This window comes from Pseudorca crassidens, chromosome 6 (assembly GCF_039906515.1).
Source record: "Pseudorca crassidens isolate mPseCra1 chromosome 6, mPseCra1.hap1, whole genome shotgun sequence".
NCBI lineage: Eukaryota > Metazoa > Chordata > Mammalia > Artiodactyla > Delphinidae > Pseudorca > Pseudorca crassidens.
The window spans coordinates 18,397,186-18,411,233 of record NC_090301.1 but is presented as its reverse complement, the minus strand read 5'-3'; the positions used below and the strand labels follow the sequence as shown (position 1 = coordinate 18,411,233).

At 60.7% G+C, this 14,048-nt stretch overlaps 1 protein-coding gene across 11 annotated transcripts in view; it reads left to right on the top strand.

Moving 5' to 3' along the window:
• Positions 1-12,868, top strand: part of SPEG (striated muscle enriched protein kinase) — a 56,642-nt gene extending 43,774 nt beyond the window's left edge. For 8 of the 11 annotated variants that reach the window (XM_067740473.1, XM_067740472.1, XM_067740477.1 and 5 more), the window contains 15 exons: positions 130-312; positions 498-540; positions 1,798-1,866; positions 2,108-4,049; positions 4,350-4,484; positions 7,175-7,291; positions 7,408-7,575; positions 7,669-7,791; positions 7,963-8,130; positions 8,260-8,875; positions 9,367-9,606; positions 9,694-9,917; positions 10,754-10,829; positions 11,070-11,219; positions 11,804-12,868. In XM_067740473.1, coding sequence (XP_067596574.1) covers positions 130-312; positions 498-540; positions 1,798-1,866; positions 2,108-4,049; positions 4,350-4,484; positions 7,175-7,291; positions 7,408-7,575; positions 7,669-7,791; positions 7,963-8,130; positions 8,260-8,875; positions 9,367-9,606; positions 9,694-9,917; positions 10,754-10,829; positions 11,070-11,219; positions 11,804-11,996 — 4,447 coding nt within the window. In that variant the 3' untranslated portion in view covers positions 11,997-12,868. The remainder of the gene's footprint in view (positions 1-129; positions 313-497; positions 541-1,797; positions 1,867-2,107; positions 4,050-4,349; positions 4,485-7,174; positions 7,292-7,407; positions 7,576-7,668; positions 7,792-7,962; positions 8,131-8,259; positions 8,876-9,366; positions 9,607-9,693; positions 9,918-10,753; positions 10,830-11,069; positions 11,220-11,803) is intronic. The other 3 variants (XM_067740469.1, XM_067740471.1, XM_067740470.1) reach the window with 3 other exon arrangements.
• The last annotated feature ends 1,180 nt before the right edge of the window (positions 12,869-14,048 follow it).

Here is a 14,048-nt window from a genome sequence, read left to right as displayed (position 1 = left end):
GGGATCGAGTAGGGGCAGGACAGGCCAAACTCTGCAAGATTCTGCCCAGATTCACCCAGCCTCCGCCTGTCCCCGGCCCTGTGCTCCCACTGGCACCCCACTTTGTCTCATCTCAGCCCCGGGGCCCACCTCTCACTCCAGCCATCTCCACCCCTGCAGCCTGACGGGAATCTCTCCGTTTGTCGGAGAGAACGATCGGACAACATTGATGAACATCCGAAACTACAACGTGGCCTTCGAGGAGACCACGTTCCTGAGCCTGAGCAGGGAGGCCCGGGGCTTCCTCATCAAAGTGCTGGTGCAGGACCGGCTGTGAGTACGAGGCCCGGGGAGCCTCCCCCATGCAGAGTCCCCTCACGCCGCCCCTACTCCTGCCCAAGCCTCCGCCCATAGACAGTCAATCCCCCAACTCCTTAGGGGCCCCGCTTTCCCAAACATTTATTGAATGAATGAATGAATGAATGATAAATCCCTTCTTAATTCTCTTTCCTTTGCAGGAGGCCTACCGCAGAGGAGACCCTAGAACATCCTTGGTTTAAAGTGAGTCTTGTCTTGCAAAATGGTGATAGAAGAGGTGGAAGGAGTGAGAACATTATTAACAGCTCCATTTTATTGAGTCCCTAGTGTGTACAGTAACCATGATATACATTTTATTTACATATGATCTGTTAGCCTGACAATAGCTGTACAAAGGAAGGTATTATCACTCCCCTTTTGCTGATAAGGAAACTGAGGCTCAGCTTGGGGTATCATGGACTCCAAGGCACAGGTCTGGACCCCCACCCCTCATCCTAGGATGCACATCAGTGTTCTCCCTGGCTCTCGAGAGCAGCCCCAGTCCTCCTCACTCCTGTGGCTCGCCTCCATCCTGCCCTGGTCCCACACACTGTGCTTCGTGGGTGGCCTGGCTGTCTTGTCCTCTTGGCTTTTTTTTTTTTTTTTTTGTGGTACTCAGGCCTCTCACTGTTGTGGCCTCTCCCGTTGCGGAGCACAGGCTCCGGACGCGCAGGCTCAGCGGCCATGGCTCACGGGCCCAGCCGCTCCGCGGCATGTGGGATCTTCCCAGACCGGGGCACGAAGCCGTGTCCCCCGCATCGGCAGGCGGACTCTCAACCACTGCGCCACCAGGGAAGCCCGTCCTCTTGGTTTTGAACTCCCTATGGCAGAGTTCTCACTCATCTTCAAATTCCAGCACTGCAGGGCACAGCGCCAGGCAGAGGGAGGGGTTCAGCAAATGACCCAGAAAGAACGACTGAGCAAACCGTCCAGGGAGCATTGTGCTGGGTCAACAGAAGGCTGAGGTCATTCTGGTATCTGTACTTGGAGTACAAGCCTGGTCTCTCAGATCAGAAATGAGCTCTGAAAAGGTGGCTGAGGGAAGCATCTGAGGTCTGGCCCCGCAAGGCTCCAGATAGATGTCTGGGGCACTGTCTCTACATGGAGACAGATGGTGAGCTGGGGAGCAGGGTTCAAGCTGGGGGCCTGAGCACGGGCCTCCCAGGGCAGCCAGTGTACCAGGACAGGGCCTTGAGCCCTGGCGTAAGCTCTGAAGCCTGGGAGCCACCGATTTCCTGCCTCACCGCTTAGGTTCAGGCAATTCGTCCACACGTGGGAACCTTGAGTGTGGGAGTTATTGTGACAGATCCCCTGGGAAAGGGAGCCCCGGGAGCCCCAGGGGCCCAGACTCGACGCTGCTCTGTCTGCTGTCCCCTCCTGTGGACGTTGTCTCTCCATTGCCAAACCTGGAAGCTTAGGGTTGACAGAGGACTTTCCCTCAGGCCCTTTCTTGGTTTACAGGCACACGCAAGGGGCGCAGAGGTGAGCACGGATCACTTAAAGCTATTCCTCTCCCGGCGGAGATGGCAGGTGAGTTTGCCTGGGCCCTGCTCTGTGGCTTCATCTTCTCACTCTACAGCCTCCTCTCTCTAACCCTGCTTTTTCTATCAGGTGCCCTCACTTCTGCTCATCTGTCTTCATCCACCTTTTAATTCTCTCAGCTCCCACTTCTGCCTGCCGTAGGCCTTCTCCCCCGGGGATGAGGTGGGCCTGAGTGGGTCAGTTTGGCCCCATGGGTCCCTCAGGTCTGACTCTAGTACCCTGTCTCCAGCGCTCCCAGATCAGCTACAAGTGCCACCTGGTGCTGCGCCCCATCCCTGAGCTGCTGCGGGCACCCCCGGAGCGGGTGTGGGTGGCCGTACCCAGAAGACCACCCCCTAGTGGAGGGCTGTCGTCCTCCTCCGATTCTGAAGAGGAAGAGCTGGAGGAGCTGCCCTCAGTGCCCCGGCCACTGCAGCCTGAGTTCTCGGGCTCCCGGGTGTCCCTCACTGACATTCCCACTGAGGATGAGGCCCTGGGCGCCCCAGAGGCTGGGGCCGCCACCCCCATGGACTGGCAGGAGCAAGGAAAGGCCCCTTCTCAGGACCAGGAGGCCCCCAGCCCTCAGGTCCTCCCCTCCCCAGGCCAGGAGCCCAGCCCCCGGCGGGGAGAGCTCCGGAGGGGCAGCTCGGCTGAGAGCGCCCTACCCCGGGCCGGGCCGAGGGAGCCGGGCCGGGGCCTGCACAAGGCAGCGTCTGTAGAGCTGCCGCAGCGCCGAAGCCCCAGCCCGGGGGCCACCCGCCTGACCCGAGGAGGCCTGGGCGAGGGCGAGTATGCCCAGAGGCTGCAGGCCCTGCGCCAGCGGCTGCTGCGGGGCGGCCCTGAGGATGGCAAGGTCAGCGGCCTAAGGGGCCCCCTGCTGGAGAGCCTGGGGGGCCGTGCCCGGGACCCCCGGCTGGCTCGGGCGGCCTCCAGCGAGGCAGCACCCCACCACCAGCACCCGCCCGAGACCCGGGGCCTGCAGAAGAGCAGCAGCTTCTCGCAGGCTGAGGCGGAGCCCGGGGGCCGGCACCGCCGAGCTGGGGCGCCCCTCGAGATCCCCGTGGCCCGGCTGGGGGCCCGCAGGCTGCAGGAGTCTCCCTCCTTGTCCGCCCTCAGCGAGGCCCAGCTACCTAGCCCGGTGCGGCCCAGTGCCCCTAAGGCTTCAGAACCTCCTGTCGCCACACCCAGTGATGCTGCACAGCCCTCGGCACCCCAGCCTGCCCGAGAGAAGGCCCCAGAGTCCACGCCAGAACCAGCCCCCAAGCCTACACAGCACCCCCTAGCTCCGCAAACCCTAGCGCCCCCCCTCACACCCTATGCCCAGATCATGCAGTCGCTCCAGCTGTCAGGCCACGCGCAAGGCCCCCCGCAGGGCCCTGTCGCATCGCCGTCGCAGCCCAAGCCCCACCCGGCTGTGTTCGCCAGGGTGGCCTCCCCACCTCCGGGAGCCTCCGAGAAGCGCCTGCCTTCAGCCGGGTCTCCGCCAGGGCCAGCCGAGAAAGCCCGGGTCCCTACGGTGCCCCGCAGGCCAGGGAGCAGTCTCAGCAGCAGCATCGAGAACCTGGAGTCGGAGGCCGTGTTCGAAGCCAAGTTCAAGCGCAGCCGTGAGTCGCCCCTGTCGCGGGGGCTGCGGCTGCTGAGCCGCTCGCGCTCCGAGGAGCGCGGCCTCTTCCGCGGCGCGGAGGAGGAGGACGGCATGTACCGGCCCAGCCCAGCGGGAACGCCGCTGGAGCTGGTGCGACGGCCTGAGCGCTCCCGCTCCGTGCAGGACCTCAGGGCGGTCGGGGAGCCGGGCCTCGTCCGCCGCCTCTCGCTGTCGCTGTCCCAGCGCCTGCGGCGGACCCCACCCGCGCAGCGCCACCCGGCCTGGGAGGCCCGCGGTGGGGATGGGGAGAGCTCAGAGGGCGGCAGCTCGGCACGGGGCTCCCCGGTACCGGCGGTGCGCAGGAGGCTCAGCTCCACGCTGGAGCGGCTGTCGAGCCGCTTGCAGCGCAGCGGCAGCAGCGAGGACTCCGGGGGCTCGTCGGTCCGTAGCACGCCGCTGTTCAGCCGGCTGCGCAGGGCCACGTCTGAGGGCGAGAGTCTGCGTCGCCTGGGCCTCGCGCACAACCAGCTGGCCGCCCAGGCCGGCGCCACCACGCCTTCTGCGGAGTCCCTGGGCTCCGAGGCCAGCGCCACGTCGGGCTCCTCAGGTGAGGAGGGGCCCAGCGGGAGAGTGGAGGGCGAATGTGTGAACGAGTGTGTTTGGAGTGCGGGTGTGGAGCTGGGATGACAGGTGCGCTGGAGGGACGCTCTGGGAGAAGGAGAGGGCCGGGGACACCCACCGCAAAGAGACTCAGGTGTTTCTTGAGGCCCTGAGGACGGAACTGGCAGGGCTGGGCTGACGCAAGGCCGAGGGGCAGAGGCTGGTGTGGGAACAGGCTAGGGTCGGGGCCAGAAGTTCTCTGTCCTCTCGTACCGGCTGGGCAGGTGCTCATGGGCCTGGTTCTTAGCAGCTCCTGCAGAAAGCCGAAGACGCCTGCGCTGGGGCCTCTCTCGGCTGCGGAGGGACAAGGGGTTGTCACAGCCAAACCTCTCTGGCAGTGTCCAGGAGAATTTGGGTCACCAGTATGTGCGCAGCGAGTCAGGTAATAGAGGCCTGCTCGGTGAGTAGTCCCCTTTGAGCCGCCCGGAAGGTGGGGAGATGGCCCACGTTGGGGGAGCCCTGGCAGCGGTGGAGGGAGCCTGGAGTCAGGAAACGACAACAACAACAGTAATAGCAGCAGCTACTGTTAATTAGCAATGCCAAGCGTCCTATTAAGCACGTTAGAAGCATTGCCTCACTCAACCCTCCCACATTGCTTAGGAACTATTCTTGGCATCTCCCTGTCTTACAGGTGAGGGAACAGAGGCTTAGCCATGCTAAGTAGCTTGTCCAAGTCACAGAGCTGGTAGGGCTGGACTGTATGACCCTCTGCAGTCAGAGCCCACAAGTCGCTTCGCGACATCGTACCAATGCCTTTCTTGGGCCAGCCTTACAGGCTGTAAGCACCTGTAAGTGCTTACAGCCTTACAGGTCTCTGTCACTGGGGTGTGGTACTGACAGAGCTTGGGATAGGGCTCCCTGCCTCTCAGCCCCCCTGCAGATGTGTGTATGCGTGAACACGCTCCCAAAAACACCCTTTCTCTCCCAGCCTAGAGGCCCGCAGTCTGGACTGTGCCTCCAAGCTTCCATTTCTCTGTAGCCCCAAACACCCGATCGCCCCTCCCTGTCCCCTCTGCCCCTACACAGATAAGCAGCCTCCAGGGCTCTTTGCTGGGGGGAGGGACACCTGAGATATGCCCTGGTCCGTTCCTCTTGCCATTTGTCCTGGGGCTGCAGGGAGGGAGGTATTCTCCACCTGGGTCACCACAGTCCTCTACCTGAAAGGGGGGTGTTACTCAAGGACGACAAGCAAAGGTTCAGGAGGCCAGGGTTTCCGGACCAGCCTGCAGAAAGCAGCAGGCCCACCAAACCTGCTGCGAGCAGGACCTTTATCAGTCACCATCTGTCCTCCTCCAGTTTCCGATAAAACTCCTCAGAACTGTCCCAGACGCGCCTCAGCCAGGCTTGCTACTGGACACGTAACCGTGTCTCGCCTTGGTCAGGGGAGCCAGGACATCTCACTCGAGGCAGTAGACGGTGGGGCTCTAGTGAGGGAACAGGAGGGAGGGAGGCCAGCTGGTGGGGGCAGTGGTGGAGAAGGAGCGGGGAGAGAGAGGGAAACCAGCACTGCGGCCTGGGGACAGCTGATCCCTTCCCACCTGGGGCCTCCCTCCCACCTCCGTTTTGCTTGTGCTGCTGATTTCTTGCCGAGGCGAGGCCGTGTCCCATTACTTCATCCTCTCCCTGCTCCCCGCAGGAAGAAGGCCCCATGTCCACTTTACCAACTAGGACTGGCCCCTGGGGAGATGGGGGTGGGACTGGCAGAGCTGGGCCAGGGTCACCTTTCACCTCTCCTCCTCGGCTTCCTCTCTCTCCCCCCTACCCAGTACCCTCACTTGGTCTGAAGGCAGCCCACTGACGAAACTGTATTCACTTCATGTTATTGGAGCCTCGGTGTGGGACCCCTCCTTGGGGAGTACTGGGGTACAGTGGGAGAGGGGGCACGCTGCTGTCCTGATCACCCACTTCTGCAGATCCTCTTCGGCCCAGTTCAGCCGTACCCTACTCCCTCCTGATTCCGCAGACAGGCAGCAGCTGGGGCTCCCAGGGGTAACTACCGCAGCTCTTTCTGCCCACGTGAAAGAAATCCACCCCCACCCCCACCCCACCCCGCCATCCCTGGACCAGAATGGGATTTTTCTAAAAAGACATTCCCAGGGAGCAGGAGTGCAAATCCTCATGGCACTAAGAAGCCACAGGCCAGCAAAGACATTGGCCATCGCAGCCCTGCCGTGGGCCCATTCACCAGCCAGCTGTGAAGCCAGCTTTGCTGAAACAGCCTCTTCCCACGGGGGTCTGTGCCTGGCTTCTCTACTGGGCATAGTAACAAGATAATAATCAACAACAACAATAGGAGCTAACACCTTCGAGCATTTATTATATGTTAGACATCTGCTAAGCGCTTTACGTGCCTCTTTGAATTCTCATAACAACCCTCTGAGCTGGGTGTTATTATTTTCCTCAATTTACAGACAGGGTCCAAGGCCATGCAGATATTGTCTCTTTCCCCTTCAAAAGCTCTCACCACTTAGCTGACCTGAGGGGGTGCATAGAAGGTCTGGGACGGGCTCCCCAGACCCCAGGGGGCGTGAGGGATGGGGGAGACGGACACACGTTCGGGGTCTGCCCCGGGTTTGCCTTGGCTTCAGGTCTTTTGAGATGGCACGTTTTGACTGAACATTTGTTCACTCCTGGGAGTCTCAGCTCAGGTCACCAGCTCCTGTCTCTTGCCCTACGGTGCCCCAGAAGTAATAGGTATTGCAGGAGCTTAACCACTGTAGTTTTTCAATATTTGGTTTTGTTTTATCTAATAAGTGCTTACAGAGCACTTACTTAGTGCCAGGCCCTGCTCAAAGTGACTTACAAACATATGAGGTAGCAACTACCAAGCATCTTCAATAGTCAGTAGAAGATAATTCTGCACACAGTGAGTGCCTGGCAAACTGATGCTTGCCCCAAAGGCGATTCTCAAAGGCAAGGCCTTCCACTTCCCCCTCTGACTGGGAAGAGACGGCCTTTCAGTCTGCTCCCCGAAGGCAGCGCCAGCTCTCACATGCATCCATCCTCCCGTCAGTCAGCAGCGAGTGAGCCAGGGGCCCCGCAGACCCAGGGCTATCTTTGCTCTCCCTCCAGACTTCCCCCCGGTCTTCCACATCAAACTCAAGGACCAGGTGCTGCTGGAGGGAGAGGCAGCCACCCTGCTCTGCCTGCCGGCGGCCTGCCCTGCACCCCACATCTCCTGGATGAAAGGTGAGACGATCACTTCTCCCCCAAGGCCAGGGGATGTTCAGTGGGAAGTGGCAGCTGGGGGTGCCCAGAGGGGGGCTTCGCTCAGCAGCCTCTTCCTGCTCCTCCTTTGCCCCCAGACAAGCAGTCCCTGCGGTCCGAGCCCTCGGTGATCATCGTGTCCTGCAAAGACGGCCGGCAGCTGCTGAGCATCCCCCGGGCAGGCAGGCGGCACGCCGGCCTCTACGAGTGCTCAGCCACCAACGTCCTGGGCAGCACCACCAGCTCCTGCACCGTGGCTGTGGCCCGTGAGCCCGGGGCAGGGACCAAGGGGGCTGTGATGGGAGATGGGCCCTAAGCTAAGGCACAGGGGCTCACTGTGGCTCCCTTTCTCTTGCCAGGCATCCCAGGGAAGCTAGCTCCTCCCGAGGTGCCCCAGACCTACCAGGACACGGCGCTGGTGCTCTGGAAGCCAGGAGACAGCAGGGCACCTTGCACGTACACGCTGGAGCAGCGGGTAGATGGTGAGGGACCGGCAGGCTGGTGGGGGCGGGGAGGGAGGGCGGGTGGAAGGCAGAGAAGCTGGGGAGACGAGTGCCTTCCCCGGGCACAGGTCCCCAGGCTCCTCACAGATGGCACTGGGAGCTTGGGCCACCCCTTCTGTGGCCTCAGCCCCTCCCCCATGCTGCCTGTAGGCGAGTCTTCCTGGCATCCCGTGAGCTCGGGCATCCCTGACTGTTACTACAATGTGACCCACCTACCAGTTGGCATGACTGTGAGGTTCCGTGTGGCCTGTGCCAACCGCGCTGGGCAAGGGCCTTTCAGCAGCCCTTCTGACAAGGTCCTCGTCAGGGGCATGCGAGGTCAGTGGGACAGGGTGGGGCATGTCCAGAGAGGGCAGGGGACCCTGAGTCCAGGGTCCACCCCCTCCTTGGAACACCCGGTTTTGCCCTTGGGGCACCATGGTGATGATTTTCTCTGTCTCCACTTAGACGCCTCAGCTCTGCCATCTGCTGCTCACAGAGACGCCCCTGTTACCTCAGGGCCAGCCAGGGCCCCGCCTCCTGACTCTCCTACCTCACTGGCCCCTTCACTGAGCCCCTTCCCAGCTCCTGCCCCCCCAGGCCCCCAGTCAGCCCTTCTCAGCCCCTCATCTTCCCCAGCACCCCCCAGCCAGGCCTTGTCCTCACTCAAGGCTGTGGGTCCACCACCCCAAACCCCCCCACGAAAGCACAGGGGCCTGCAGGCTGCCCAGCAAGTAGAAGCTACCCCACCCAGTGCCCAGGTCTCCCCGAGTGAGCCCAAGTCTTCCGTCCCCGACACTGGGACCCCGACCACAGCTTCCACCTCTCAAGGGGTGAAAACAGCATCTTCCTCAACTCCCCTGTATATGGTGACCTCCTTTGTGTCTGCACCACCAGCCCCCGAGCCCCCAGCCCCCGAGCCCCCTCCTGAGCCCACCAAGGTGACTGGGCAGAGCCTCAGCCTGGCCAAGGACGTGGTCAGCTCCCCTGGGGGTGGTCCCCCCAGTGCTCCCAGGCCAGAGAGCACCACTCTTCGAAAGGGTCCCCCTCAGAAACCCTACACCTTCCTGGAGGAGAAGGCCAGGCAAGCAGGGCCAGGGCTGGGGAAAGGGAGGAGGACAGAGGCGGGGAGCGTGTGGAACTTTGGCAGCACAGGGATTCGGAGAGGAGACCAGCCTGCTGGGGCCTGGGGAGGGGGCAGGGAGCCGGGACATGGGACGGGATCTGGGTCCTTAGCATGATTAAGTTCAAATTTTCTCTGTGCCAGGCCCCGCGCTAAGCGCTTTGGCCATATGATCTCATTTAATATTGACAATGAGAGGGAGACACTGCATTATTCCATTCCACAGATGGGAACACTGAGGTTGGAGAGGTTATGGGATTTGCCTGAGGTACTGAGCCAGTTAGTGGCAGAGCTGGGGCTGAAACCCAGGTTCCTGGGATTGAACTCCAGAGCCCACCCTGGGAACCACAGCATTCTTGCCCCCAGCAGTCGCTGCTACTCCCTGCTTAGCCCACAGAATGCAAGTGTTCCCCTCTCTCCTCTGAGCCTATGATATGCCCCCCAACACACAGGGGCCGCTTTGGTGTAGTGCGCGCCTGCCGGGAGAATGCCACGGGGCGAACGTTCGTGGCCAAGATCGTGCCCTATGTGGCCGAGGGCAAGCGGCGGGTCCTGCAGGAGTACGAAGTGCTGCGGACGCTGCATCACGAGCGGCTCATGTCCCTGCACGAGGCCTACATCACCCCACGTTACCTCGTGCTCATCGCTGAGAGCTGTGGCAACCGGGAACTCCTCTGTGGGCTGAGCGACAGGTAGCTGGGCATTCTGGGGGAGCAGGAATCGAGGATGGGGGGAGCTGAGCTGGGATATCACCTGACCCACCCCCGCCACCCCTCTAGGTTCCGGTATTCAGAGGACGACGTGGCCACCTACGTGGTGCAGCTGCTACAAGGCCTGGACTATCTCCATGGCCGCCACGTGCTGCATCTGGACATCAAACCAGACAACCTGCTCCTGGCCCCTGACAACGCCCTTAAGATCGTGGACTTTGGCAGCGCCCAGCCCTACAACCCCCAGGCTCTGCGGCCCCTTGGCCACCGCACGGGCACGCTGGAGTTCATGGGTGAGGGCACCATGCCAGCCGGGGGGGAGGTGGGGTACTGCCAAAGGGGCAGCAGCCAGGGCTCACCCCACTTCACTCACCTGTGTGCCATTTATTGAGTGCTTACTGTATGCAAACAATGAATTAAGTCCTTTCCATGGACATTTTTCAGTTTCTCTTTATAACAGCCCTGGCGATTGGCATAATATTACCCCTATTTTACAGATGAGGAAACAGAGGCGCCGTGAGGTATTTGTTCAATATCAGACAGTTATAAATGGTAGTGCCAGGACTCGATAAAGCTAGAAAGACAGGAGAATCAATGATTAATTTACGTAAAAAAGGGAAACCAGCTACCATTTAGCTGCCTGCTAGATACTTTCTGTTTGTCATCTCCATTCGAGTAATTCTGCAAGCCACACTTTACAGATGAGAAGATGGAGAGCCAGACAGGTTTCGTACATTGCCCAGGGTCCTGTCGCTAGAAGGGGCAGGCTGGGATTAGAGCCAGCCAGGCTGATTTCAAAGGTGCTTAATCTCGGTGTGGGCCACACCTTTTGTGAATGGGCGCCCACCTTCGGAGCTGATCCAGGAGAACTTGTGACCCTGGTTCTTAGCTCCTCTGCAGTTCTGGGGACCGCCCACCATTCAGTGCCTGGGCTGATTCCTCAGGTGCCCCACATCTCCCCTGGGGGCCGCTCTGCCCGCTGAAATCCAGGGCCTGCTGCTCTGATGTACCCATGGTCTGGTGACCTGGGCACTGTCCTGCTCCTCAAGCCCCCAGGGGCCTCCTCTGCCTCTCCCTGGTCCCTTGCCACCAGGAAGCTCGTTCAACTTGGCCTCTTGTCTTCTGTCAGCTCCTGAGATGGTAAAGGGAGACCCCATCGGCTCTGCCACGGACATCTGGGGAGTGGGTGTGCTCACTTACATCATGTGAGTGCCCCCAGGACCCACCCTCTGCCTGTACCCTCCCCCCCCACCTCCCCAGCCACACATGCATGTGCACACTCGTGCACGCACACACACACACACGCACATACACACACGAGTTCCCAGGTGCGGGTAGCCTTGTGTCCGAGCGCTGTGCCCCTAAGAACCTCCACACTAACGTCCCCCTGGACCTGTGAGTTGACCCTCAGTCTGCATCTGTCAACTGAACTGTCTCCTCCACAGGCTCAGTGGACGCTCCCCGTTCTATGAGCCAGACCCCCAGGAAACGGAGTCTCGCATTGTGGGGGGCCGCTTTGATGCCTTCCAGCTGTACCCCAACACGTCCCAGAGCGCCACCCTTTTCTTGCGAAAGGTCCTCTCAGTACATCCCTGGTGAGTGGGTCCCACACCTGCCAACCTCCCAGCATTACGTGCCTCTGGCCTCAGACTGCCCTGGCCCCGCCCATGCCTAAGCCCCCACCTCCTCCCCCGCCCCAGTAATACACTGCTGCTGCTGCTACTACTACTTTTCCTACTCCTACTCCTCCTAAGTGGCTGCACTACCACCATTTAAAGCCCATAACGGGGCTTCCCTGGTGGTGCAGTGGTTGAGAGTCCGCCTGCCGATGCAGGGGACACGGGTTCGTGCCCCGGTCTGGGAAGATCCCATATGCCATGGAGCGGCTGGGCCCGTGAGCCATGGCCACTGAGCCTGCGCGTCCAGAGCCTGTGCTCCGCAATGGGAGAGGCCACAACAGTGAGAGGCCCGCGTACCGCAAAAAAAAAAAAAAACAGAAAACCCATAACAGCCCTATGATGTAGGCAGAATCACTGTCCCCATTTCAGAGACTGGGAAACTGAGTCCCAGAGTTGTCTAAGCTCACTCACTAGGGGCAAAGCCCTCTGGGAGGGTGGGGCCCCCTCCCTGCTCTGGGAGCCATGCCTGCAGGCTCACTGTCCCTGGCTTCCCCTGGCAGGAGCCGGCCCTCCCTGCAGGACTGCCTAGCCCACCCATGGCTGCAGGACGCCTACCTGATGAAGCTGCGCCGCCAGACGCTCACCTTCACCACCAGCCGGCTCAAGGAGTTCCTGGGCGAGCAGCTGCGCCGCCGGGCCGAGGCTGCCACCCGTCACAAGGTGCTGCTCCGCTCCTACCCAGGCAGCCCCTAGTGGCTCGGACCACAGCCCGGCCTCGGGCTTCGACTCGGGGTTCCTGCTGACGCCCCCTGGACATTCCAGGGCCCACGCTGAGCCGGGTGGGCCCGGGGCTTTGGACACCAGCAGCAGCAACATCCGGCCGGGCTATTACCTCATGGACCTGTGGGGACAGAGACCCCGGGCTTTGGCCAATGCCACCCGGCCAGAGCCAGAGTGGGAGACCCGTTGTCCAGGCCTGGTGGGGTCAGGAACAGGAAGAGGGGCAAGAAGGGAATGGGCAAGTGACGAGGAAAAGAAGATGAGGAATAGGGAAAGGGAGACTCTCGGAAGGTTCTGGGGGAGGGAGACAGTGCATCTGCGGGAGAACCAACCCAGGAGGGTAGGAGTGGCTGAAGAGGAGGAAAAGCGGGGAGACCAGGCTGTCTACAGGCCATGGGCTGGGAGTGTCAGTGAAGCAGGAACAGGACATGTAGACGGTGCCAGGAAGCCAGAGCCAGTATGTGAGAGAGGGCAGTGAGGTGGGGGAGGGAGAGGAGAGCCGACTCGGGTGGGGCTGGGGTGGCCAGCTGCCAGCACCCCCAGAAGGAGAAGCATGGAGGGCTGGAGGCTGGAAGTAGTGGTCTCTTGAGCCAGCGCTCTCCTCCTGTCCCAGTGGATGCAGCTCTGGGCACTGTGCTGGCCCGAGGATGTTCTCATCACCTCTCCGTGGCCTTCGCCCCTCTGCCCATTAATATTTATTTATTTATTGACTTTTATGAAGTCTCTCTGCCATCCAATCCCTACCGCCTATGTTGTCCTGACCATCCCCGAAGCCATTCAGCTGTCTGTGCAGCTGTCTGTCTGTCTGTCTGTCACAAGGAAAATAAAAACGGCAAGCAGCAGGACCTATGTGTGTGGTCTATGGGGAGGGATGGCTAGGGGTACGGGGGGTGCACGATGCTGGGGGTACTGGGACAGGGGCATTCCAGCCTTCTCCGGGCCAGTGAGAGCCAAGGTATACTAGCTATAGCACCTTGGGACCTTCCTGCCCCACCCCTTGACCCTCCTGGCCCCTCACGTCTCCCTTATTCCTAGAGGGAGGAAAGATGTAGGTCTGTATCTCCATCTAAAGTTTCTGGAATCCTGGCAGGACCACTGAATCCCCACCACCGCCCTCTAACCAGACTGGCGGCCCCCACCTCTTCTCACATGTTCCATCATCACAACTGGGAGGACGCTGGGCTCTGGAATAGACCAGCCCACACCCCAATCCAGGCTCAACCTTCTGCACTCTGCCCAGGAGACAGGGCAGCTCTGGTCCTGACCCCTGGGGCAGAGGGGGTTTCATCATGATGATTGGTCAGAGCAGGATGTGTAAAGAGCTCTAGAGGAAGCCAGGACAGGCCCACGTGCCCACGCTGTCAGTGTTGGAGCACCGATCTGGACACATGGGGTACCAGCAGCACAGGGCAGCTGTGAGCGCTCTGGTTGGCGTGTCTGCTGTGATGGGGCTGTAGACGAGCATTTTCCTAGGGCCCAGGGACACTCAGTCTGGACCTTCTTAGTCCCATGGCAAGCCAGGGTTCTGCTGGGGGCTAAGGGGCCTTGACTCTAAGTGCCCCCTGCGGTGCCACGGAAGGGTCACTGGGTCCTATAACTGAGCTGCCCTGCCCTGAGGTGGGGGGAGGGGGAGCCAGTTCTTGTGTCCAGAGGGACTTTTCCCCACACCCCTCCTCCCATTGCATCTCTGCTCTTGGCAATGTAAAAGGAATAAAGGCTTTCACCATGAGCAGAGGGACCTGGTGCTGGTGTGTTGCTGATTGAGGTTGAGGGCCTCTTGGATGTAGCCCAAGCAACCCTTTGCCCAGCCCACCCCAGTCTCTCTGGCTTCCCAGGACCCCAGGGAAGAGGCAAGCCCCACCATCATAAAGCCAGCTGGAGAGGCCAGAGGGACACCTTTCCCACCTGCCATTTTAGCGATGAAGATATGCAGTTTGCCTGTGAGAAGCTCTAATCCCCTACACACTGCAAATGTTTTCATATAAAAATCAGGTGCCTGAACTCATATCTTGATAAATGGTAAAA